This window comes from Linepithema humile, chromosome 7 (assembly GCF_040581485.1).
Source record: "Linepithema humile isolate Giens D197 chromosome 7, Lhum_UNIL_v1.0, whole genome shotgun sequence".
NCBI lineage: Eukaryota > Metazoa > Arthropoda > Insecta > Hymenoptera > Formicidae > Linepithema > Linepithema humile.
The window spans coordinates 22,690,022-22,716,397 of NC_090134.1; the positions used below are offsets into that span (position 1 = coordinate 22,690,022).

Below are 26,376 nucleotides of genomic sequence, written 5' to 3' on the forward strand. Positions count from 1 at the left end.
AGCATATACATATATTGAATAATGAAGACATTTGAGGATAAGTTAAAGAAAAGTAAAATATTAAAATAACAAATAAAAAAATTAAAATATTAAGCTTATTTGAATTGTAAGGCGTGAGCCTGGGGTAAAATGAACCGTAAGGTGTATAGTAAATTTAGATTGATGTCAGGATGAAAAGAATTTATTACTCGGTATTATACACCGTAAAATACATTAAATGACGCAACACATGTTAGCGCTTGGACGGTTCGACTCAGACTCCCTTGTCCGAAGTGACGCTCATGCAGCCCAACTCAAGATCTATAGAGAGAAGGTTACCTCACGCGCAAAGAGGGACGCGCGGCAAGAGGGGCACATGCTAAGCGGGGTGAGCGGCAAGAGGGGCAATGATGATCTCATCGGCTAATAGTAGCTGTCTCTCTCGCACGCTTTAGTGTTTTCTCTCTCGCTCCTTTAATATAGAAATGCTTTGAGTTTTTATCGAAAAAATACTTTTATTTTGTAAAATATTGATAGCACTGGAAATTGCGTAATAAAAATTGAAAAGTAAATTAGAAAAGCGCTATAAATTACATATATTGCAAATTATAGCGCTAGATATTTAACGTTTATAATGTTAAATATCGCTGCAACAGATGCATTTGTGATACAAATTGCTTTGTACTCGTATTTAGACTGTAATATCAATGAAAATAAAATATAATTTGGGGATATACACAAAAAACATCATTTGTAAAGTAGTAAAATAAAAGAAAAAATAGTACATATTTAAAAATTATTTTTAAAATAATATTTACTGTTTATATGCATTATTTACAAAAGAAATACTATAAATACTATAAAGAAATTTATTTTTTATATTTAATTGTGAAAACCTCAAAAATTGTCAAGAAATTGTAACTGAAATTCATAAATGTAAGTACAATTCTAGGATAATATAAAAAGCATTATACACAAATTTATTATGATACAAACTTAAATAATGAAATTGTAATATATGTTTCAATATTGCAAATGTGAATATTTATATGATAAAATTTACAAAGTGTTAACAATTTTTAAATATTTGCTAATAAAATATTATTGAAATGTTTCTGTTGAAATCTTAAAATAATTCTTTAAAACAAATATGATGGGGTATATATTAGGGATCATTAAATATGCGGCAACATTGTGATTATAAAATTTTATAAGTATCTATAATAAAAATTAAGTATAATAAACATAATAAGTATACAAGTATAATAATAAAATTTTTATAAGTATCTATAATAATAAAAATACATATATGTTGTATTAATCTGTTAATATAAAAAAATTTATTTGCGTTAAATTAATTAATAATTTTTTTATATTAACAGATTAATACAACATATATGTATTTTTATTATTATAGATACTTATAAAAATTTTATTATTTTACTTATATACTTATTATGTTTATTATACTTAATTTTTATTATAGATACTTATAAAATTTTATAATCACAATGTTGCCGCATATTTAATGATCCCTAATATATACCCCATCATATTTGTTTTAAAGAATTATTTTAAGATTTCAACAGAAACATTTCAATAATATTTTATTAGCAAATATTTGAAAATTGTTAACACTTTGTAAATTTTATCATATAAATATTCACATTTGCAATGTTGAAATATATATTACAATTTCATTATTTAAGTTTGTATCATAATAAATTTGTGTATGATGCTTTTTATATTATCCTAGAATTGTACTTACATTTGAATTTCAGTTACAATTTCTTGACAATTTTTGAGGTTTTTACAATTAAATATAAAAAATAAATTTCTTTATAGTATTTCTTTTGTAAATAATGCATATAAACAGTAAATATTATTTTAAAAATAATTTTTAAATATGTACTATTTTTTCTTTTATTTTACTACTTTACAAATGATGTTTTTTGTGTATATCCCCAAATTATATTTTATTTTCATTGATATTACAGTCTAAATACGAGTACAAAGCAATTTGTATCACAAATGCATCTGTTGCAGCGATATTTAACATTATAAACGTTAAATATCTAGCGCTATAATTTGCAATATATGTAATTTATAGCGCCTTTCTAATTTACTTTTCAATTTTTATTACGCAATTTCCAGTGCTATCAATATTTTACAAAATAAAAGTATTTTTTCGATAAAAACTCAAAGCATTTCTATATTAAAGGAGCGAGAGAGAAAACACTAAAGCGTGCGAGAGAGACAGCTACTGTTAGTCGATGAGATCATCATGCTCTCCCCTTCCTTCGTTGCCCCTCGCCGACAAGCTGTTTCTAGCTCCCCCCTTACTTCATCGTCCCTCGCCCGCAACCGGTTTGCCTGAGGTAACCTTCTCTCTATAGATCTTGAGCCCAACCACATCACCTTAGCTCGATCACGTGAGCCAATGAAAACACAGAATTATTGCCGTCGGCGGGAACCCACCGGATTGGTCTGGGGAAACCCAAGTAGCCAATGACGACTCAAGGCTGACATTCACGCTTCAGATTGGCCGGGAACACAACACTCTAGTGACTAGCCTCTTACAGAATCTTCCCATGCTACAACTTATCTGTCCTGCCAGTCTAAGGGCCTATCCACACAAACATGCATATTGCATAAACATATGCATAAGAAAATTGATTGGTCCATTTCCTTATGCATTTGCTTAAGGACCAATCAATTTCTTTATGCATATCTTTAAGCGACTAAGCAAGTTTGTCTGAATAGGCCCTAAAGGCTATCACACACAAAATGACAAAACTGCATATAAATAGCATAAGACCGTCTTGACCAATAAGCATCTAGCATAAAGGCGCCATATTGATAGACGCTAGATGCTCATTGGTCAAGACGGTCTTATGCTATGCATATGCAGTTATGTCATTTTGTGTGTGATGGCCTTAACACATAACTGTATTTATCATCGCAGGCGCATGCGCGACCTAGCCGGCGGAAGAACAACTCGGCCCGACTGACAGCACTGCTTATACAAGCGAGAAGCGCGTACATGTGCTGCGCAAAGCGTTCTGCGCAGCACATGACGCGCTTTTCGCTTGTGTGAAGTTCTGAAGCCGGGAGCCCGGTAGGAAACATCCGAAACATCGCATCACTGGGATACGGTAACGCCAGATTTCAAACGCAAACAGTAAGCAGCATGAAGGAAAGAGAATACCTTATACATGCACAGGCCACGTATGTATCTGTGAGCTTTGCGCTTCGGCAAACTTCGGCTCAAAATGCCATTATAGGATCCTATATCATCATGTACTCCTGTTAACAATTTCAGAAAATCCCGGCTAAAATGGAGCCGAGAAACTGGCGTTGCAACGGATAACCTTTCTACATGCTTATTTTCGCTTCTGAGCTTATGACGGTGTTAGGATGCTCGTAAAACACTTAAATAATTAAAACGTCTTTTAAAATTTTTTGGAAAGTTGTTTATTCAAAATTTAAAATGTCAATTGTCAAAGAAATTAAAAAACGACGTCTTAAAGATGTCCTTTTTACATTTTTAGGACGTCCTAAAAATGTCTTATTTAGGACTAAGCTAACTGAAGCGCGGAGTTCACATGTACGTGGTTTGCACATATGTGCGATATTCCCTCCCTTATGCTGTTTGCTGCTTGCATCTCAAATCTGGTGTTACTGCTAGAACAACGCTTGTTTGATCTTCGCAGGTGGCGTTGAAATTCTGTAAACATTTGTACGTTTTGTTTTAAATTGGTAAAGAATGACTAATGTTTGAATGAAAAATGTTAATGTCTTTCCATGGAACTTGTATTTGTCTAATATTGCACTTTATTTTTAAACGTACAGACGTACAAATAAAAATGCTATACAATACTTATGTGTTACCTATTCTCTAACAACTATATATATATATATATATATATATGTATATATATATATATATCGAATATAAGTTACATAAAAATGATATAATATAAAATAGCAAAAATCAGTACAGAAAGAGATTTAGAAGTCTTGTTATTACAGATGTGAATCGCTGCAACGGACTTAGCTTCTTATTTATAATTACAAGAAACTTATATTCGTGTAGAATGATATATGTATGTATGTATGTATACTTTGGACTGAACACTATATTCAGTCGAACTGCTGGTTGTCTCGTCGCAGCATACACCGAACAGTTCGATTAATTCTCTTAAATATCGACGAGATTTACTTGACCAAAATGTCAGAGTATTTCACAAAGTTCAAGTCAAACTTACAGCTACTTTAAGATATTCTACCATAATCAACAGCGTTCAATTACAGACCAAACACACAAGCTTTAAAGCGATTTGTTCGCGTAAAATTCTCTCTAGATAAAATAACCTTTGTAAAATACTCTGAAATACTGTGTCGTATTTCTCTCTTTTCTTTCTTTTAACTATTTTAGCGTCGTAATCAAGATCTCCATGAGATTCAAGTCAATTCCGAAAATTCTTGCTTAGCAATGTGAATGGTGTATTCGCCACCACTTTCGGCGTAATTGTTCAAGTTAATATTACGCTTGGCTTTGAAGTCAGTCTTAAAATTTGCCTGCTGGGCAATAACGTTTTCTTGGAACACCTCGGTAAAATGAAATCCTTGTTGCCAGTCTTTCCGTTCGCGCTGCCGATGGAACTATCAAAATGAACTTCAGCAAAATGCTTGCACAATATTAACATCGTATTAAATTCTACGTCGCATCTCGGTACTTTACATTTGAAATGTCGGCTTATTATTATTTACGCTACAGAACGCGAGCTTCGTAATAAAGGATTATTTTAACGAATTTTACAAATAACTTTGCAACCATCGGTTTACAGAATGCTTTACCGAAACACTTCATTGTTCTTGGTAGTTTGTACAACTGGCGGCTTGGAATTAGCGTGATTGTCCTGATAGTGCTTCCACAGGGCATTTACGTTATTCACTTGTGCGCCACATCCAGGCGTCTTGCATCTAAACATTATAATTTAGAGTTTTATAAAGCACACAAAACTGCAGACGTATGTATATTTGATGCGTGTGCACTTACATGAAGAAGCTGACGGTCGACGCCCTTCCTTGCTTCACCTTTGGCATTTGTTTACCGGTATTGGAATTAATTGTATTCGTGACTAATTTGTGACTGTCTTGATGATGACGATAGTGCGATATGTATTTGTACTTCTTCCCGCAACCATTAATGTCGCATTTATACGTATCCTGTTTGTACCTAGACATGCGTTGTTTCTTTGGGGTGTACTCCTCATCGTCTGAACAATTGCTATTGGTCTCTATCGAGCTATCCTCAATGGACTTGGAGGAGTTCTCGAGACCGCTTCGGAAAACTCGTTCCAAATTTCCTAAATCTATTCTATGCTCTTGATTCCGTAGATTTAAATTGCACATCTCCGTTTTCATGTTTTTCGTAATGGTCACATCACCGTTTATGTAGACGACATTACTCTTATCTTGCGAACATTCCACTTGAAGAATTTCCTCGCATTTTGCTGCACCACCATCGTACTTCCGTAAGAAATTATCCTTAATTATAAATTCTTCACTCTTAGGAAACTTATTAATACCATTTAAAGACTCATTCGAGTATTCTTCGCTGTTTGCAGCGACCGCAATTTTATTCTCGTGGCAAAATTCGCTTTTTGTTTGAATTTTTATTTCAGTTTTAATGTGACAACTCTCGTCTTTACTTCCGTATTCTTCCTTCAAAGTGAAGTTTTCACTTGGCAGTTGTTCGTAGCATCCCTCGTCAGTCTTTTGCATAACTTCCTCACTTATCGCATTCTCTGGGCCTTCAAAACAGATTATCTCAGGCTCCATTGGCAGTGTAGGCGGTTGTCTGTGACAACTCTCAATGTGATCCTCCAGATTACTGCTAGTGGCGTGTAAAGATCCGCAATTAGTGTAAGGGCAGGCAAAAACATTTGTTTCATTGTTGTGCCATTCTTGATAATGTCGCCACATACTACCCGGATCTGATAATTCCTCTCCACAACCTGGTTCACGACAACTGTAACAAATTCACAAAAAATTATTAGTGACACCTTAATTTCAAAAGATATTACTAACAAATATTCTACAACAATATCTGATCAAAGTTATATTAATGAATTTGTAGATACACAATTGATTTTTATCTATTTGATGCAATATGTAATAAATTCTGTTTCAAACTTACATAAATCGAATCTTCAAAGCTTCTAGCGCTTCGTGCGTTTTATATTCATCTTGATTAGTGAACACCTTTCCACAACCTCGTTGTTTACAAGTATATACTTCCTACACATTGAACAATTAGAATGTTAATTAAACTTAATTAAAAATAATGTTTCACAGAAAGAGATATTTTTATGTACCTTACGCATCGAGATTTAAACTCATCTAGATTCTTTTAATATTAATGCTTAATAAACTGAGGCAAGTGGCACAAACTATATTTGATAAATTTGAATATAAACCCCAAGTAAAACAATACATGTAAACAAAGTCAATTATTTGTTTTATAAATTATTAAGTCTTTAAAGAGTGCATAAATTAAAAAAAATTGAAGAATAGAATAGTTCTTTGAGTGCAAAGTATAATGTATAAATTTGTAATTACAGCTATAAAACATAGTTGTGCAATATTATATCAAATTTGCTCCAATAATTACATTGTAATTATTAAAATAAATCTCATATGAATATATATAAATTTTGGAGATATCTGTCAAATTTGTGCCAAGATAAATTTATTAAACAAGAAACTTTCGTTTTCACACTCGCCCCAGCCCACTCAGCTATTTGTTTTGGCTTAGGGGTCATCGACCCCGGACGGCCAATGGCTCCTATGGGAGCATCACCTTTTTCGGTGCGATCTCCTCAATGGTGCGATTCCGCGAGACGAATCTGATGACGCTGACCTCCGTGGGTCGGTCGGCACACGTTTCCGTACCCTGACCCATCGCGCGTATCCTAACACTCGCCTCTACGAGCGGCGGCTCGGAGCAAGGGAGAGGACGAGCTCACTCCATACGCTCGCCCCGCGAGCTCACATAACCTGCATTCTCATGACGGCAAGTTCGACGGCGAAAATCTCGTCGTTGCTGAATGAAGCCCGAACGTAACACCGCGACTTCACGGCGGGCACGATGCTCGGGTTGACGTGCTCACCGACCAGGCACGCTCTCGAGTACGCACAGAACACGTACGGCCGATTTCAGCTCACATTATCAGTCTGTCAATAATAACAATAACTTGTGTGTTGTCATGTCAGTGTAGCGGAAATTTCGTCGCGGCGGTACCGGCCGGTCGAGGGCGCGTTGAGAGCCGCTGATGCGCGGTTTATTCAGACAGATGCGCATCCCAGACACGAAAAATTTCTACGATAAAAAACAATACAACGTTAAGCAACATTTTGATTTGAATTATTTTACGACAATAATGTTGTGGAAAAGAATGAATAGAAGTATCCACCACCCACAGTCAATGGATGTTCCGTTATGTCTAAACGTTTACAAAACGCTACTGCTAGATGGCAATAAAAACCTGAATGGGATGGGGGCACCTCTTCGCTGTGACGGGATTAATATTATTCTAATTTATTCCCTTCCTCAGATTCTTGCAATAAAACAGAGTATTTAATAAACATAAAATTTACATAAACTATTTTAACAAATAATAACGTTGATCGAATAAATTTTTTATATTTTTTACGCATATCCATTTTATAGTTTGTAGCATACAAATGTTTTTAACAATAATTTTACTAATAATAAACACATATTTATATAGCTGTCTATATACTTGTAAAGCAAATTTTATTTGAACAGAGACTCTAGAAATATTAAAAATACCCCTAAAAATTAATTTACTGATAAAAATAAATATAAAAATATATTTAAAAATTATATTTTAGTATTAAATATAGATATATATATGGATAAATCAACAATGACAAGGTAAACAAAATTTATTAATAATTGTATAGTCAGCACATTATGAAATCATTTCTAACTTTACATCTCATATCTTTAGTCTCTATTTACATTGTGCTGAGTCTCTACGTGATTTATCTCCGTATTCCTAACAAGTTTATTAGTTCATTTTTCTCTGTCTTTTCATTAAATCTTGCAAAGACTGTTAATCTATAGCAAACGTTATTTTAAAAATATCATTCCTTTATGTTAGACTTGACACACTCATTCATTTTCTTAATCAGTCTTTAATTATTATTATATTGACAATTCATACTTAAGAACTCATCCCTCTTATCTGTATCATACGTTCTTTAGCTGCCTTAAATTGTTCAAGTACATTTTCAACATTGTTCATGAGAGCATCAGTGCTCACTCTGTCAGAGTCATTGATTTCACAACTTTTCGTACGTGTACCACTTTGATGTACAACATTCATATTAATTTTGATATCCCCGCTTGGCACAACCCTCAAATTTGATTTGTCTAAAACTTTACCCTCGTGCGCCATCGGAATACCGCAATATGTTATATCCTCGAGTTCGTACGAGCCACCGATGAAAAATCGTCTCAATGCGTCGATGATATTACCTTTCGCACGCCATGTGGGAACTGTAAATTTATATGTACCAGGCGTCACTGGTATCGGTAAAGTTGCATATCCCTCTATTCGATACCTGTATTGAAACAGAATTTATTTCATGATTTTTTCAACAAGCAAAATTTTGCCAAAAAGTATAAATATGGAAGTCTCAAATTGAATATAATAAAGATAAATATATCGATGAATAAAGCTCGCTCGCTCTCTCTCTCTTTTAATACCTGGTCCAACTGTCCAAAGATGCTATGGAGAATAATAAACGAGGCCAAAGCGGCGACCTATTGTCACTCCGCTGTTGAAATTTATTTGACGGATAATGTAAAGATATGTCGGTACAATAACTGAAATGTGCCGATTTGTTTTCTAAATGACATTTTTGTGTTCTTCCGAACAGTCTCTTTTTCTGTTTTGTGCTCCATTGTTGCGGCAAATCGATAAAATAAGTGATGAACAATCCGTCATATGAAAAACCATGGGCCGACACAATGTCCAGATTTAGAAATACTGTAGACAAATTCGCTGGTGGCAGTTGCAGCTCCTTGTACAGTTCTACTTCCTTGAAAGCAAGCTGTTGTTGCACTTCCTGCAAGCAAAAGAATGCTAATATTAGATTAATAATTTATTTCTTTATTCATAATAATTTAGCTTGTAATTTATATGTTTTCCATAGAGAGATATTTATCTTAAAAAGTCATTCGCTCCATAAAGCTGCATATTTCAATCAAACGTCAATTTGATATTCACACTTAGACTTTTGATAATAAAAATTTAGCTGAGGAAGCAAATAGCTGAAGCTCTTCTTTATACGAATTACATGGGAAACTTTGAACAAGTTCTAACACTCTTTCCGCCATAAATAATATCTAATAGCTAGCAAGATAAAATTCACTAATCTCGTTCTGCCACTTTGCAGTCAAGTGCAATGATAGTCGCGTAGAGACTACCACCACCGCTGCAGAATGATGTGTGAGAGATGTGCGTTTGCAGATATACTCCTGCCCCACTGTGCGTGTAAACTGTATATACACACGTATAGGCTGATAGCGCTAACGTACAGCTACATGGAAGAGAGCGTTCAAGAAGACAGTCAGAGAATCATAGAATTCAGTTGTTCGCAAGAAGTGCACTGGTCAACAGTCTCGATGGTCGTGTGCACGCGCGCGTAGACGTCATACACGCGCATTAATACGCTCGACGCGACGTTTATTAATACACTCTCGGCCGTTAATTAACAAGTTTGATTCCGCGCTTGATCAGTGCTCTAATCATGCCCGAGAATACGACGAGGAAATCGATAGCCGGCAAAACTGTTGGGTGTGTCTTGAACGACTGCAAGAAGAAAAGAACAGCGTGGTGAACCGACGAGTTCTCTCCGAAGATGCCATAATCCGCGCGGGTTTTCGAGGACAATTGCACAGTCACACATAACGGCGCGGCGATCATGTTCTATCCGCAGAGAGCGGCGCGGCAAATCTCGGAAATTTCCTACGTGGGGTATGTATGCGTCTTTTTTTTTTTTCAATGACTAAGGAAGTTTCGATGATGCGCTCGTGCAAATCATGCAAAGCTATTTTTTTCCTTATTACAACATTCGTGTCCTTCGACATCGAATAATGAACGGTAAATTCGTTAGCCGCATCACGGCGGCAAATTCGTCACAATTTTTCGCCATCGTGCCGAGTTAACAGCAATTGAACTCGCTTAGGAGCGAGTGGATAAATTGCGTACGTCAAATTGCTTCGTCGTCTCGAATTCGATACACTCGGTAAACAGTACTCTCTCCCACGTGCCGCGTTTGCCCATACTTGATCAGACATTACCGCATCCAAGACTGTCTGAACAAAAGAAACTCGATGACTACATAGATTTTTTAAATAGAATGTACGTGTGTGTATGTGTAAATGAATGAATGTTGCTTTCTACTGTGTCATCTACGTAAATTTGTATAATTTCAAACAAAATTAATTTCACCAATGGATTGGCGCAGTAATTCAAAGTAACTCAAAATAATGCACATATTTAAAGAGATAATTGGCAGAATACGTTTCTTGAGGATTTTTAACTCTGTAAACATTGTGATATTTGTAGAAATAATCTCCGGTTGTAATTGTTATTCTCGCGAATTTTCATAACTTCTTGCTACATAATTACATCTAATTACAGTTAATTTTTCGAAGAGTCACAATGACAAGAATCGCGTTAGTCAACATTTTTTATTTCGATTCAGAAATTTATCATTAAATAGTGTTACTTTTGCGGAATTGCAATTCTAATTTTTGAAATCTCTTTTTTTTCTACTTTTCCGATTAATAAAAAAGCCTCAAATTTATAATTTTACCTTACTGCTCATTTCGCAACATTCATGATAGTTTTAAAATGATCAACCCAAGTGTTATCGGAGTTATTATTATCCTATATAGAAACATATTACACAGAAATCGAAAAAGGATGAGTCAGACCGGAGGGAATCGCGTCAGGTATAAATGTAACTGCGCCGTAAAGCAAATAAACCGATGTCGCTCGGGAATGTCGAGATTGATTTTTCCACGAAGAGACCGTCTTTTTGATCAGTGCGCGCGAAAGCGGTGACGCGAAAGCCTGGAATGTCGCGTACGTCCATCATAAATAGCCGCATACTTACACGCCGCGTGTTTTCGCACCTCTCCTGCAGCTCAAGCGGCGTCATCCGCCCCTCGAAAACGTGCTCGATCCGATAATCGAACCTAACACCGTAGCCGTTGGTGACGTTGTAGTGTCGTTCGTGCTCGACGCCGTGCGAGGTAAAATCAGGGCTAATCGTCAGCAATTTGCGCGCTTTGTCGTAAGTCACCGAGCAGAGCCGTGTTTCCGCATCCGTTAATCCGGTTGTGGGCTCGTCTCTGCGAGAAAGATCGGCCATCACGTGCATAGTGGTACGCTCGGTGTAGAGATAATGATTCGATCGGACCCTGTCATCTGTGGATCTGTCATCCACCACACTCTTGTTGTATCGCTCTCGAAAGGGCTTACGATTCTGCATGGCCGGCAACGCAGTCTGATTCTTCACGGACAGATATGACCTGAAAACGAGGAAATTATTAAAAATTTGCGAATAATTACAAAACGAGAAATATATATCGAAACAAAGATCGCATTTCCTATTTTTCTCAATTCCCAAAAGAATCTTTTATACAGAAATTGTTACGAATCTTTTATTATGTAAGAATTTTCTAAATAAAGGTTGTAATCTTTCTCAAAGTCTCAAAACTTGTTTTACTTTTCATCTTACATTTGATTTTTCCAATAACAATTCTTTAAAAATAATTAATCTACAAATTTGATGTTTAAAATGCTAACAGACTTTTCCAGAATCTTTTACAGTCGAATAAAAAAAAAAAAAAAAAATAAATAAATATTTACATAAAAATTAAACAATCAATGTAAAAAGAACGATATGTAAAAATTGTCCAGATGAAAAGACAAGCAAATGTGTAAGAATCAGTTCGCCATTAGTCGCTAGTAATTAGATTCAATGCCCTGCCTGTAAGGTTTCGTCAAGAGGTCATTATCAACATAGTAGGAGTCGTTCTCCGTGTAGGAGTACAATCGGGCGCCCTGTAGCTGTTTATCGCGTATACGCTGATGGTAATCCCGCTGACAATCGGTCAGGCAATTTTTCTCGTCTGCGTAGAAATCTATCTCGAACGGGCTGAACACCTTTTCCTGCCAGCTAAAAATACGGTCCTCCTCCTCCAAGAAGTTGGAGTCTCTGGTCTCGCCGCCCTCTTCGGATTCCTCGGCCAGCAATTCCGCCAGCGGAGACTTCTGCTGCACGACTCGCACCCTGAAAAAACAAACGCACGCCAAGTGAAATCACTGATATAATTCGGCAATGGTAGCCTGTATAATCACCAGATGCCCAGGATTCTCCGTTTTTCGCGGAAACGTAGAGATCGAAAAACTCATTTGCTCCTTTATCTTCGATCGCTATTTTTTATTTTCGCCGGTGATTATTAAACTATAAAAATTAATTGAAGGAAAATTGGAAATTAATCTCATGTATAATTTTTATGCGAGAGAATTGAACAAATGTAGGATTCTTCGATATCTGAGAATTATATTTTCTGAAAGCGAAATTTTCCTTCATTTTTTATTAAAAGTAAATTTTAAAATTTAAGAATTTATAGGATTCTTCCGCCGGAAGATAATTCGCAAAAGAGACAAAAGTCCAATTGTTTCGAAATGAAAAATACGTGACTCAAGCTATTTTCATAATCACAGGCGCAGATGTTAACGACTGCGAAGACGTGGGCGAAAAAATGGAAAAGTGTGCGATCGTACACGCGGCTATAGTTATATAATATCCGGACGTTCAAGAGATTTATTTTACATTAATTTATCAAACACTGTCGTTTTTAACCTTCACTTTGCTGATCCCGCAGCTAGGAATGCGGAATTCTCTCGCAACGCATATTTTTTAACTTAATGTTCATCGCATATAGAAAATTAAAGAAGTTTTTCATTCTCAGAAAATTATGCTAACCAGTTTTTTACATAATCTAATAAAAATAGAGTCGTATAACTTCGTAATATTTTACACATCATAGACATTAATGTTAATGCCATAAAATTAAATAAAGAATAAGAAAACTTGTTTTGATTGATTATATAAACGTACTCTCAGATGCGGACCTAATGGATCCATACGATAGAGAGTTAATACATCGCACAAGTGTTTTTTCATTCTTGTAATCATCGCGCTTTTGGAGGTCTGATGCCGATTTAGCGTTATTGGAGATGCAGAATTTTTTGCAATATAAAACTCTTTTAAATCAAAATTTATCAAATACAACAAATTGAAGATTTCTTTATCCTATTTTTCTGTGTATAACATTATTTTCAATTTTCTATTATATTTATTTAGAAAATTTTTTATTTTGTTACTTTAATTATTAAATATCTCATTCTTAAAATTAAATCTAAAATAAAATTCTTTTAAAGTTGTATTGTATATATATGTTACGCATATATAGTGACAATACATATAAAATAAAAAATAATTTAACGTAAAAGCGATTTTTCTCCTTTTAACACATAAAATTAAACCGCAAATTTCAACTAACATTATTTTGAATTTTATATATTATATTTAAGACTCATAAAAAGCTTCAAAAGCACATTACCTTATCTTCAAATTGCATATCGGTTCGTTCACTCTGTAGCTCGCTGCTATTTTCATTTTCTCCATTCCGTACGACATTCTTAAGTCGTCAATATGATGTCGAGCCTGATTTGATTGTTGTTACGGACTTGTTGAGACGGAATTGGAAGAGCGGAACACCGAATAAGCTCCGGTAGCTGTCAATGATCGCAGTTGGCTCGTTTGTTGATTTGCTCGTCGCCAAGCAACACCTCGCTAACTGGAACATAACACCGGCATTGCGAAATTCAAAGCGTGTGAGAAAGAAAATACGAATGCGCTTAGGTTAAGAAACACCGCGCTCAGACTAAATTATTATTGTTTTACATGATTTTGCAACATTTGCCAGCACTAAAATATAAAGTTATGCAATATACAATCAATTTCAGTTATTGTTTCATCATGTAAAATTAATGATTAAAGGCTAAAGGCATATTCTTCAATTTACGTTACTATTGCATCCAGCCAGTGTAATCAAATTAAAAAAAAATAGTTTATCTATATATCTTAATCCGCTTTCGCACATCATACGGTCGATGACAACATACAAATCATGACAAGCATATTTTCTATTAGTGGGTGTGCGTAAAAACCCTCTTTCTCTCTCTTTCCTTTGTAGCCTCATTAACAACTTCCCAATGAGTCAGTGTGATGCACGCCACACTGATGAATATTTCAGGAAATGATGAATGTCATGGCTCCTCTAATTAGACATATTCCTGACGAATACTGCTTGTAGAAACGGCGACGAGTCGGTGTGTGCTGCATACGTAAAATTTCGAATTGTCTAAAATACATCCTGCATCTATAACAAAAGAAAACCTGTCCGAATACTGATGGTAGGAATAATGATAAGTGGGATCTACCGTTGGTCCCAAACTACTTACATCATTAATGGTCCATTATGACCTCCCCCCGCCTCTCCAACTGCTGCTTTGACAAAGACGGCTCGTAAAAGCAGTTTAACCCTTTCGCAACCGGACCGCATTTTTTCGCTTGTTTTTCGGACAAATTTTTTCGGCTTTTGTTTTGTGGTACGCTAAACAAGCCAATACTGGTATTATTTTCATCTTCTATTTTCCTTTAAGAAATATATGGGATATATTTACTCTATTAATCTCTTTTCGTAGATAAATGGCCGAAAAAGATACGATGAATGTAATAGCGCATAGAAGTTACGAACAAGAATTAAAGATGATTAAAGATAAAAGATAATTCTTATTCTCTTATCTCGTTTACGTCCTTATTGCTAATTCCCATTGCAATTTTATATTCCATTGCGTTTGGGGCTTAAATAGGATAGTGAGGCATAAAGATGTTCCAAAAGTCGAATGTGAATGTGCTTTTAAAGATTTCTAATCGATTCTGAGACATTCTATAGTCGATCCACTGGCATGGAGAGTTGCCAATGAGTTAACCTTGCAGTGTGTCGCGCATTTTTGCCAAATGTTCGAATATCATTGTATGCGGGAGGACGCAGTCTTTTAAGGAAGGCGCGGTGTACTATTACGAATTGTGTAAGCCGGCAGCCGGCCGTCCGCGAGAAATCGAGACACGGAAAGTACGACCGACGCGCACGATCGTCCCAAATCGACGCGGAAGGGTCAGTGGCACACGTCGTCGTCCATTGGTGCGCGTCCTCTTCCGAAGTTCAAGGACCTGTCTCGCGGAATGCCGATCTCGTAGAGTTGCAGGGGCAGAGAACAGATTTTACCAAGCTATAACGGTATTTTGAAGGTTAGAACCCATCGAGCACATTGTATACATAGAATTTGACGATAGCGTGCTGTGATGCATTCCCGATCATAGCGTCATCGTGAACAGATGGAATTGCTCGTTCCGGGATCTCGTCCCACGATGACAGGACAATGCTGATCGGCGCGCTTTATCGATTTCCCGCGTCGCCTATCTGAAAGTTAGATAAGAGAGGAAATGTATCATCGCTCACCGGCGTTATCGGAACCACGAACGGCACCGACGATCGTCCGACGTGTATTTGGTACACGCCTTTAATGCGGCAAACGGCGCAGATGTGCGTGAAAGTGGTGTCTGTGGCTTGTGCGTTGTTGCGTTAGAGTAGCCTCCGGGTGCTCGACGAGACGGAGCGAGCTGAGCGAGTCACGCCTTATCCTCGTGCAAAGTGAACGAACGAACGAACGATCAAGCAAACGATCGATCGATCTCATTGCCTTGTCCGCTTTTATCAGGTAAATCGTGTTCCTCTTATGTGTACCTTTGCATTAAATAAATTGCATTGTTGCACATATCCGTCCTACGATTGTACTGCGGCGTTCCGATGTGACGACACTAGAGGGGTTTGTCTTCTCGAAAACCCTTCTGTATAAGTACCTTGTAATCGTTTTAGTAAGTAAATATTTAATAGCGTAGAATTCCGCCAGAAACCTGAAAAACCTGTTATGGTCTGATTTATGCGATTAAAAGACGTAGATATTCTCGAGATTACTTAAGCTTGCAAAGTTTTATTAGTGAGTGAACATGCACTGATGCATTTGATATTTACTTTGCAGAAGTTTCAAATTGATAAGAATGTCCACTAATCGAGAGGGTGAGACTGCAGTGACCATCCCGCTGCAGTATAATGAAGCTGTAAGTGATATATTTTATATTTTATTTATGTATTTTGAATTTATATAGTGTAAACGCAATATTTGGAATGCTTTTAGATTAAATTTCAAGAGATAGAAAATATGTTTATTGTGCTTAATTAATTATTCATATGGTATGAAGGTTTTATCCTCTTTTTTTATCCTCTTGAATTATTTATTCTTGCTTGTAAACTCAGTTTTTCTTACAAATGACTCATATGTGAATTGACAAATGGAGCATGACTCATTTCTAAGCAATAGTGTAGATACCAAGAAATAGTGCTTCTATACTACTGATATGTTATATCAATTTACTGACAACAATTGATCGTAATCTAAAAAATCTTGCAGAAAATATAACGCATACTTACTAAATATTTGTATTTATGTAAGAACAATGACGTACTCATTAATTATCGCTGTTTATTTTGCAGCATTGGAAAGCTATTTTTGAGAAATACGATCTTGACGGAGATGGGAAAATATCCCTACAAGAGCTGAAAGCAATGATACGGGGACCAGATTTTTCCAATGATATTCCTGCCGGGGTAGTGCGCACAATAATGCGTAAAGCGGATCTGGATGAATCTGGTTACTTGGAATATCCAGAATTTATAGCAATGGTTAGTCTACTGACTAGTCTTTTCAATTCCTCAAATTGCCACCTGGAAATTATATATATAATTTTTCTTTTCCATATTTGAAAGATATTTCAAACTTGTATGTAAATAAAACAATAACATTTGTAAATTTTCAATGGCTCATTGGTCTTTTCCTTTTCAGATCCATAGAAAGGACATGCAAGGTATATTCGGACATCTCGTGCAACGATACGTACACTCTGTGATACCTCAACGGCCAACTCGCGCACTGAGGCAGACTTCCGTGGGCTCGAGGTATTATCCCAGCAGACAAATCAGTACTGTAATGCACGCACCACCATCTCCCCTTCTTCCCTCGAACTTTGGCGATTCTCCCCAGGCTGCTATGATTCTTAAATCAATCAATGAACGACAATGTCGTTCTGCACGTTTTAACGATGTACCGCGCCTACAGCATCTACAGCAACAAGCCAGTACAATAACGGAATCTTCTCTGTACTCTAGCGACTATCCGGATGGCCTGTACGAAGATGAGTACAGCTGTCGACCGCCGGCCATAGCAATGATAATCATATCGCTAATAGAAATCATTTTGTTCATTTATGATGTGATTCAGCACAAATCTCTTTCCGTAGAAGGCCCGGCGGCAACATTATTTATTTATAATCCGCACAAAAGGTACCAAGCCTGGCGGTATCTGACATACATGTTCGTTCACGTTGGGTACGTATCATTCCTGCATCTTCTGCAAAATATATTAAAAGTAATTGAAGATTTTAATGCCGAACGTTTTTTTTTTTTGTCCTCCGCAGAATCTTCCATTTGGTCGTTAATCTTCTTGTACAAATTCTGTTGGGCATTCCGCTGGAGATGGTTCACAAATGGTGGAGGGTGCTGATGATATACATAGCCGGAGTAGTGGCCGGTTCACTCGGTACATCCGTCTCGGATCCGACAGTTTACCTGGCCGGTGCGTCCGGTGGTGTGTACGCTTTGATCACCGCCCACGTAGCGACCATCATAATGAACTGGTCGCAAATGGAGTTTGCTGTGCTGCAGTTATTAGTGTTCCTCGTTATCACGAGCGTCGACGTGGGACAAGCCGTGTACAACCGTTACGTACTCGACACCAACGACCAAATCGGCTATGTGGCACACTTGGCCGGCGCTATAGCGGGACTGCTGGTAGGCATAAACGTCCTACGAAATCTCGAGGTGCAAACTTGGGAGAAAGTTGTTTGGTGGGCCAGCATGTTTACATACACGGGTCTTATGACCGCGGCTATTTTGTGGAACATATTGTATACCTCATATTACGATTTATAGTATTCCAAGCATTCGGTATATGTCGCGCTCGAGTCATGGACAAAAACATATTTGGTAGGATGAAATCGATACATCTGCAAAGGAGAAAAAAGGTGATGAATTTGCCTTGAAAATTTTTTACGCATAATATGCACAAATTTGCTATATATTTTGATTAATGTAGTATTAATGTAAAATATTGTAAGTTTTGAGGAGAGAAAAAAGTAGCATATATTTTCATACGGACATCGCGAAGTTACGGATTTGTAACTCTGTATTTGCTATATTTATATATGTGTTAATTGTATTGAACAGTATTCATAAGTACACGTTTTCAAGAGCAAATAGTAGAACATGAGATTCTGTGATACTTTTGCGATTTTGACAAATTAAATGATCACATCGAAGCTAACCGCGAAATATTAATATTCCTGTTTTAAGACTATTGTCTCATTGTTTGAAAAACGAAGAAAACTACCTCCGCCAGTACGCACAAAACGTTAATTAGTCTTTCCGTAATGCTTCATACATCACGCAAACATACCGATATCTCGTCAATTATTCGATTGTAATGTATATAAAATTTTAAAAAATCTATGAAAAAATGCCAAATAATCAATTTTATTACGTATGTACATGTCGTTATTGATACTTGCTCACCAAATTTGGAAATGCCTTACGATTAAAATAGAATTTAAAACATTGCTATCTTAGAAAAGCTTGTCAAATAAAAATATCTGTGTATGTATACGATTCATAACATGCATACAATACAATTTAAAAATGTTACTGTATATAAGATATATAAATTATACAAAAAAGCAGTATTTTGTGATCCATTCGTTACATACATGCGTTACATACATAGATATATTAATACTATTTGCAATATAAAACTATGTAGGTATTCCAGTGTTAAAATAAGCAAACTCTCGATATTCTCTTTCATCAGAATATTGCAATAACTACATTAAGCTACCATACGAATTGTTATTATATTGTTATACACATGGACGCGATACTACACTTAAAAGACGCGCGAAATAATAAGTATATGACAATTTTTGAAAGCTTCGTAAATTTATAAATATAATTTGGTTCATTTAATGTACCTGATTTACGAAGCGTGAATATATTAATTTATTAGATAATTATTCTATTTTTCGAGTGTGTAGCACGAAGAAAAAAACGAACAGAGTTAGCTCTGTAACTCGTGTTCACAATATAAACATGCATTGTATCAACTATACATGATGAAGATGAAGCACACTATTTTCGATTAGACTGATAAGAAATAAGCATATCTATTCGAACAAAAAGTTATATATTTGAAAATTTTGAATAACTATAATAAATTTTCCTTTATTAGTTGATGCAACAAGCATTGCAAAGGCAACTGCTGATTACTCTTAAGCATATCTATAAGAATAATTATATATATAGTATTTTAAGATTTCCATACCTTATGTGCGTGACTGAAACGGTGCAGCATTCTGCATTACTCGTTGGTGAGAATGTTATTATTTTTGTTAATTTTATATAAAAGTGATAAGTAGGGCAGCTACGCAATCTTAGAATGTTCAGTAAAAAGGATCTATGTGAAGTCTAAATAATTTATGATCTATCTTATAATTCGATTTTAATTTTAATGTCAAAATTCCAACATGGAAATTTCCAGCACGGTTTAATTTACCTGATCTTTTAATCGTATCCTTTCTTAAGCGTTCTGGATATTACTTTCTCGATGTCGATAACAAAGTTTCTATGAACAAATGAAATAGATATAGTTCCAAGTGCCTGATACAATATTATTGTAAAACTTTATATTTACTCCTTACCTATGAATGCAATGCACTGGTATTTTCTCGTACGTGTAAGTGCCTTGAATGTACTCTCTATTGTACAATACTTTTTAATATATAAGAATGAGCTTTGACCGCGAAAAAAGCATATTTTTCTGCGAGACAGATGTAGGTTTATATACAGATTAATATTTCAGCAGATTTCAAACATTTGTCATTGTTCAACGAATCGACGAGATTGTTCATGTGTGAATATTTTATATGCGCTTTGTATAAAACAAATAAAGTGACAAAGGAATCGAATTTTTAAATTATCATTGATTGACCAGTTCGTCCGGTAGTTGGCGAAAGCGAGATGGTGCTCCTTATTTTATAACGGAGGTGATTTTTATTTCAACAAAAATAACAATTTACATTGAACTGTTTTGATAATAATATTATCGTGTATGCTACATCTGTAGTTTTTACTGTAGGCGTGGTATGCTTCTCGCTCGCTATAATTAATTTTCAGTTACTTTGTTTTTTTTGTAATTAGTCGCATTGTAACAGAGCGTGTTCGTGGATAATAATCACGTTTCGTAGATAGTGTTTCGCTTCTTCTCTCACATCATCTCCTTTCTCTCTTTCTTTTCTTTTTTTCTTTTCTCTTAACTTTTTCACCTTAGCTTGACGTTCTGCGCTCGCGTCGTATGCGTTTATTATTATTATTATTAATATTATTAATATTATTATTATTATTATGATACAACAATCGGGAGGGAGCTGTGTGTACCTCGGCGTTATCATATCACTATGTACAGACTTGTCTTCTTCCGCGTACGTCGTAAGGATCGAACGATAGACACCGAACAAACCAGTCGATCAAATCTCTTACCTCGACGAGTTACAAATGAGTGTCGTCTTTTATGTCGCCTAAATTCTAGTCTAGATGATACTCGTACAGTCAACTGCAGCGATCAACTTCGTTTCGCCACGTTCCTTTGCCATAATTAAATGAAAATACGTTTTACTCACAAGAATGCTCTCGCGCTATTATCCGAGTCATTTTTTTTTTTTTTTTTTTTTTTTTTCAAACACTCGAAGAAGTTGAACCAAATTTTGTTTCTTCCGACTTTGATCGTGACCACATTGTTATAATCATAGTCTTTAAGCAAAGTTCTTACGAGTATAAATTATAATTTGACGATATATATATATAATTCTCATTTTCATATCTGAAACAATATATATGTTTAAAAATTATTTGTGGGACAGAAAATTAAGATAGACATATAAAGTCGTGAAAAGAAATATTCTGAACTTTGAAAAATAAGATATTTAAAATCAGAATATCGAATTTTTAATGCAACATTCAAGAGCAATTCCAAAATATCAGAACTTGTAAAATACAACTTTTGAAATATCCAAAAGTAAAAAATTCTGGAAAGTTAATATCCTACGAGATAAAATGTATCGAAAAGTCATGTTTAATTATCACGTTTAATTATACAAATCACAAGTAATTATCATAATCATTGCACATATAGAAAAAATAATAAAAAAATAATATATAAATTATAAATTTGTGTTAAAATTTTTAAATTATCATTCAAGATAATTATAGTAAAATATTCACCACCATAACAGAAGTCTACTTTCAAATATTTTAGAAATTGTCACGATGTATTATTTTCAGGATCAAGAAATTACATTTCTGATGACAAATTTCCTCAAATGTTTGAAAAAGTAAGTTAAACAGCTGTTACACACTGAAAAATCTTTCAAATTTCCCATTCTTAATGCTTCGGTCGGCGAAAGAGTTTGATTTCAGATTTCTCGTCGAGAAACGCAGAAAAATCGACCCGTACAAAAGACCCGACATCCTGAAGACCTTTCTATGTACCAACGAAAGGGAGTTTGCGTATGCTCGCTACATGTCACATATTATATGTACACGCCGAATTTTTTTTATCCTCTCTCCGATAAAACGGAGGTTTAAATTGAACGTTTACTACCCTCTGACTGTGTATTGTATGTGTTTTGCGCTTTATATGTACACGCAGATCCATCCGTTAACCACACGCGTGTGCTCAAAGCTGCTCCTAAAGGCCGAGGGGTACCTCGAGATCGCGCGAGTAATCTCATCCGGAATGGTGCGACTCCAGCACTACAACGAATATATACGTTCAGTGTGAGTTATGCGAGGCATAGAATGTAAGAGAAATATGTATGAAACGGCGATAAAAGGCATCTCAAATTCTTACCAACATCCCTCAGACATCTTAAATTCTTGAGGCATCCTTTTGGGACGTAACTAAACTTCTCTGAGACGTCCTTTAACTGTGTCTTTTGGCCACTTTCCTCAGACTTTGGTACCGGCTGGAGAGGAAGAGGGAAGTGAGGAGATGATGGAGAGAGCTAGATCTAGACTGGACTCGCACCACTCTCGACTTCTTCGACGATGACGAGAGGAGGGGACGATCGCCAAACGCGGGCTCTGTGTGTCGCTCAGGTACTATACGAGGAGGAGAAACGTGACGCCGAGGACACTCCTCTGAGTAAGAAGTACGAAGATCGAGCCACGGCTGTCGCGTTGCTTGTGTGTTGCAGAAATGCTTCATGTGCCTCGGGTTAACTAGATTAAATTCGCTTCTCTGCAGTGTGTGTGTGTGTGTGTGTGTGTGTGTGTGTGTGTGTGTGTGTCGTATGTTGTGTGTGCACATCTCGTTATCTATATGTATATATATATATATATATATTCATCTCCACTTATATACTCTGGAAGCATTCGACGGTTTTGTCAGGACCTCGGTGGTTACTTTGTACAATGAAAAATCTTCGAAAATGCGCGGCCTTCGTGACGTAGTGCTATGAGGCTCGCAGATTCGTTTCGTCTTTTGCAAAACAGTCTAATTAACTATATAAGCGAACAATCTCAATCTTAATATTTAATCGTGTCCAATTAAAAGCTCGTCGCTTAAAATAATTTCAAGCTTTTGCCAAACTTAAAACTTTTAAGGAATTAATATATAGCTATTTGATTGTAATACAACATAAAAATCAGAAATCTTAAAAAAAGGCACGATTTTTCTCTCACGCATACAGTTAATTAATATAATGTTCAACTGTTCCGTGTAAAAGACGCGAGCAATCGGCGAGTCGCATGTTATAAGCTCCTCTCGTTAATGAAAGAGAAAAAGAAAAGAAAGTGAGAAAAAGAAAGATAAAAGGAGAATGCTACCTGTATCGAAGATACGCTCGCTGTATTGAAGATGCGGTGAAGAACGAAGAGTGCGAATGAACGAGGGCTAATCGTCTGATCGCCGGCGTACGAATAGAGGCAGTCGTCTTTGTACAGTAAATCTCTGTTGAGTCTTGATATCTCAGTCACGCGAAACGATGCGGAATATATTAATCCAGGCGGAATCCGGCAGAAGCGGCGACTCACGATGCAGCAGTTGCGCGCGTCGAAAGAAGCAATTCCCGATGATGACGATTTGAAGAGTTTCGTCAAGTAACACGTTATGACGGAGAAAAATAAAAGCGCAGACCGCGAGACAATTTGAAGCTACGTCGCGCGTACAAATATAAAATTAGGCTGTATAAAAAGTATTTACGTAGCGTACATGTGTGTGCGCGTGTGTGTCTCTGTGTATGTGTGTGTCTGTGTGTGTCACCTATGTTGCGTGTATGTGTTCCGACGTACACATTCGGATTCGTTTGAGACAGATAAAATAAATCTACATCCAATTGTTCGCTTTGCGGATGATAATTCCACCAATTTAATCGCCTGTATAATTTGTTTTGCCGTCGTTTATTAATAAGAGAACGTAGTTCGGGAGAGTTTTTTTTTCTCTTCTTCCCTAAAGTCAGTTCGTGGCTGTCTAAACCCCTAAATGCTAGCTACGTCGATTTATCGCTAAACCTAAACTCCTTATACAATAGCGTGTACGGATAATCTAGCCATATTACTTGCTCAACTTAAAAATTAATATTATGTACTATGTACAACACTTAGCGTTACAATTTTTTTTCTGTTTTTCTTAAATCTACGTCACCGAAGAAGACAACGACACTTGAAAGTTGACGCTTAAAATATCGTCGTCAAAATATCTCGATTTACGATCTCGCATCGCGCGTGCCAGAATACGTTGTACGGCATTGTTTTCTTTTTTTTTCTTCGAGAAATTCGACGTATCTCTCTCCGCTCTTTCGTTCCCTCTCATCCTCGAACTACAGGCTACGCTTTGCACTGGTATATAACACAGTTAAACCTATTAATTTCCAGATACATCACAGACTTATTCCAAATAAAAACACGCACGCCCTCATCAGCGTTATAGCATTATCGCTTAACGATTACACTTTTTTTCATTTATGTACAAAAGAAGCGTCTGTGTATTGTGAACATGGGATATACATGTATATATATAGCCCTAAATGTTCGACAAATCGAATGCTTGCGCACGTATCGGCGTCTTTTCGTGGACTGATCAAGCCCAAGTCAAAGTAAAAAATAATAATTCGCCTCGGTTGAAAGCCTCGCGTATTTTTTTGCTATGCGAAACGAAACGCCAACGTACACGTACGCGTCTGCGAGTATCGAAAAACTTAAAAAGTGTGGAAAATATGTATAGAATACCACGTTATTTTTGACAATTATATCGATTTCCTGCCACAGTTTCGTAAATTTTCGCAAAAACTAAAATTCGACTATTTATGATGATATTCGCGGGAATTTAAAATGAGCCCATTAAGATCGCGGCAGTCAAAATCAGTTTCGTTCACGTTGATAATATATTTACATGTACATATAACTTTAGTATTCATATCGACATTATAAATTATACATCGCAAATAACTAATTAGTAGATAAAACTATTCGTCACTATGTACTTAACTGAAAGCGGGCGCAACACCAGGCAAATAAAATCAAATAAATTCGTCTTGTAAATGTCCACCTCTCTCCTTGCGTAACGCGGGAATGATCTTTGACTAAAAATAAAATGAAATTACAAAGAGTTCGTAAAACAATATGCATGGGACTTGATTTAAAACATCATGTTTGTAATCTCCGTTGGAGATTGCAAGTTTTCGAATTTGTATATATATATCTACATATTTATATGTGCATTTGCATATATTATATATAACATATAGTATGTATATAACATATATTATGTATATATAATATATCAATATATGCATATATATATAAAAAAAGAAACTTCTTAAATTAGATTTGGCGACTGATAAAAACGCAATCTGGCTTTTCTAGTGCCCACGAAGCGTTGATAAATCGTCCATATAACCAATCATCGTACAATCGATGACCATGACGTGAATATTCCTAAGAAACGTGTGTGTATGTATGTGTATGTGTATGTCACAGCATCATCTCTTTCTCTCTCTCTCTCCCTCTCCTTTCCTCTCCCTCTCCGTATCCGCCATAGCCATATGGTTGTTCGCACTAGAGAACCCCGTTAGTAGAGTATGTCGCACCAGCGTACCAATAATCACAACGCTGAGCGGAAATAAAAGACTATCAGTCCTCGTCGGAAAGAGGTTCGTATTGCGCGGAGAGCAGCGGCGCCGGCTCGGCTTGCATTTGTTCTGTTTTTGTCACGGACGCGGACGCGGTCGCGGTGGGTGGCGGTGCCGGTGGCGGCCCCGTGTGCACCCCTAGCGCACTGAACGGATAGAAGGTGGTGGTGGCCGCGGGTGTAGGCGGCGGGGGTGGTTGCTCACGGGTCGAATTCGATCCGCCCGTGTCGTCAACCATCTCGCCGGCACCGCCACCGCCACCACCGCCGCCGCCGCCGCTGTTGCTGCTACTGCCGCCACCGCCACCGCCGGATGGGCTTCTCTCCACGTTACCCGCCCCCGAGCCTTTCTCATCCTTCTCGGTCGCAACGGAGTTACCGCCTCCATTTCTGTCGGTGCCCGCGCCGCCGTCACCGCCACCGCCCGCTTTGTCGTCTTCGGTGCGCATCACCTCGACGATCTTGTTCTTCACGTAATCGAACGGCGATATCTGGTGCGGCTTGTTGGAGGGGGTTCCCGAAGTGGATGTGGCAGTGCTCGATTCATAGAAGCGACGTCCGTAGTGATTAGTTGTCGCCTCCGGCGGCGAAACCGGCTCGACCGAGTGATATTGTTGCTTTCCTGAAGATTGATGTTGTTGTTGCTGCTGCTGTTGCTGCTGCTGCTGCTGCTGCTGCTGCGTCTGCTGTTGCGTCTGCTGCGCGACGCGTATTATTTGACGCTCGTCACCGGTCTTCACTGACTCCGATTCATTAAGTTTCCTCCTCTTCCATTGATTTTCATCAGACATTTGATATC

General features: G+C 36.7%; 3 protein-coding genes and 1 pseudogene across 22 annotated transcripts in view; 1 reads left to right on the forward strand and 3 right to left on the reverse strand.

Moving 5' to 3' along the window:
* Window positions 1-4,070: 4,070 nt before the first annotated feature.
* On the reverse strand, window positions 4,071-7,784 carry LOC105673633 (uncharacterized; annotated as a pseudogene).
* Window positions 7,785-7,938: 154 nt separating this feature from the next.
* On the reverse strand, window positions 7,939-14,981 carry LOC105673522 (Meckel syndrome, type 1). The gene is made up of 7 exons (XM_067358738.1): window positions 14,850-14,981; window positions 14,628-14,779; window positions 13,724-14,545; window positions 12,082-12,384; window positions 11,203-11,620; window positions 8,783-9,144; window positions 7,939-8,637 (listed from the first exon to the last, which is right to left on the reverse strand). Exons 3-7 carry the CDS (start codon window positions 13,798-13,800, stop codon window positions 8,238-8,240), a joined length of 1,560 nt encoding a protein of 519 aa, XP_067214839.1. The 5' UTR covers window positions 13,801-14,545; window positions 14,628-14,779; window positions 14,850-14,981; the 3' UTR covers window positions 7,939-8,237.
* On the forward strand, window positions 9,634-21,129 carry rho-4 (rhomboid-4). Of its 5 annotated transcripts, XM_012369205.2 has the most exons (6): window positions 9,638-10,055; window positions 16,269-16,347; window positions 16,781-16,969; window positions 17,130-17,242; window positions 17,453-17,671; window positions 17,761-21,129. In XM_012369205.2, the coding sequence occupies exons 1-6, from the start codon at window positions 10,003-10,005 to the stop codon at window positions 18,272-18,274; spliced, it is 1,167 nt and encodes a 388-aa protein (XP_012224628.1). In that variant the 5' UTR covers window positions 9,638-10,002; the 3' UTR covers window positions 18,275-21,129. The 5 variants fall into 5 exon arrangements, with proteins under 5 accessions (XP_012224624.1, XP_012224628.1, XP_012224625.1 ...); XM_012369201.2 differs by having other exon boundaries at window positions 9,634-10,055; window positions 17,130-17,671; XM_012369202.2 differs by lacking the exon at window positions 9,638-10,055 and adding an exon at window positions 15,149-15,477 and having other exon boundaries at window positions 17,130-17,671.
* Window positions 21,130-23,787: 2,658 nt separating this feature from the next.
* The window catches only part of Smr (Smrter), a 90,928-nt gene continuing 88,339 nt past the window's right edge, over window positions 23,788-26,376 (reverse strand). For 15 of the 16 annotated variants that reach the window (XM_067358716.1, XM_067358723.1, XM_067358710.1 and 12 more), the window contains one exon: window positions 23,788-26,375. In XM_067358716.1, coding sequence (XP_067214817.1) covers window positions 25,580-26,375 — 796 coding nt within the window. In that variant the 3' untranslated portion in view covers window positions 23,788-25,579. The remainder of the gene's footprint in view (window position 26,376) is intronic. The other variant, XR_010891120.1, reaches the window with a different exon arrangement.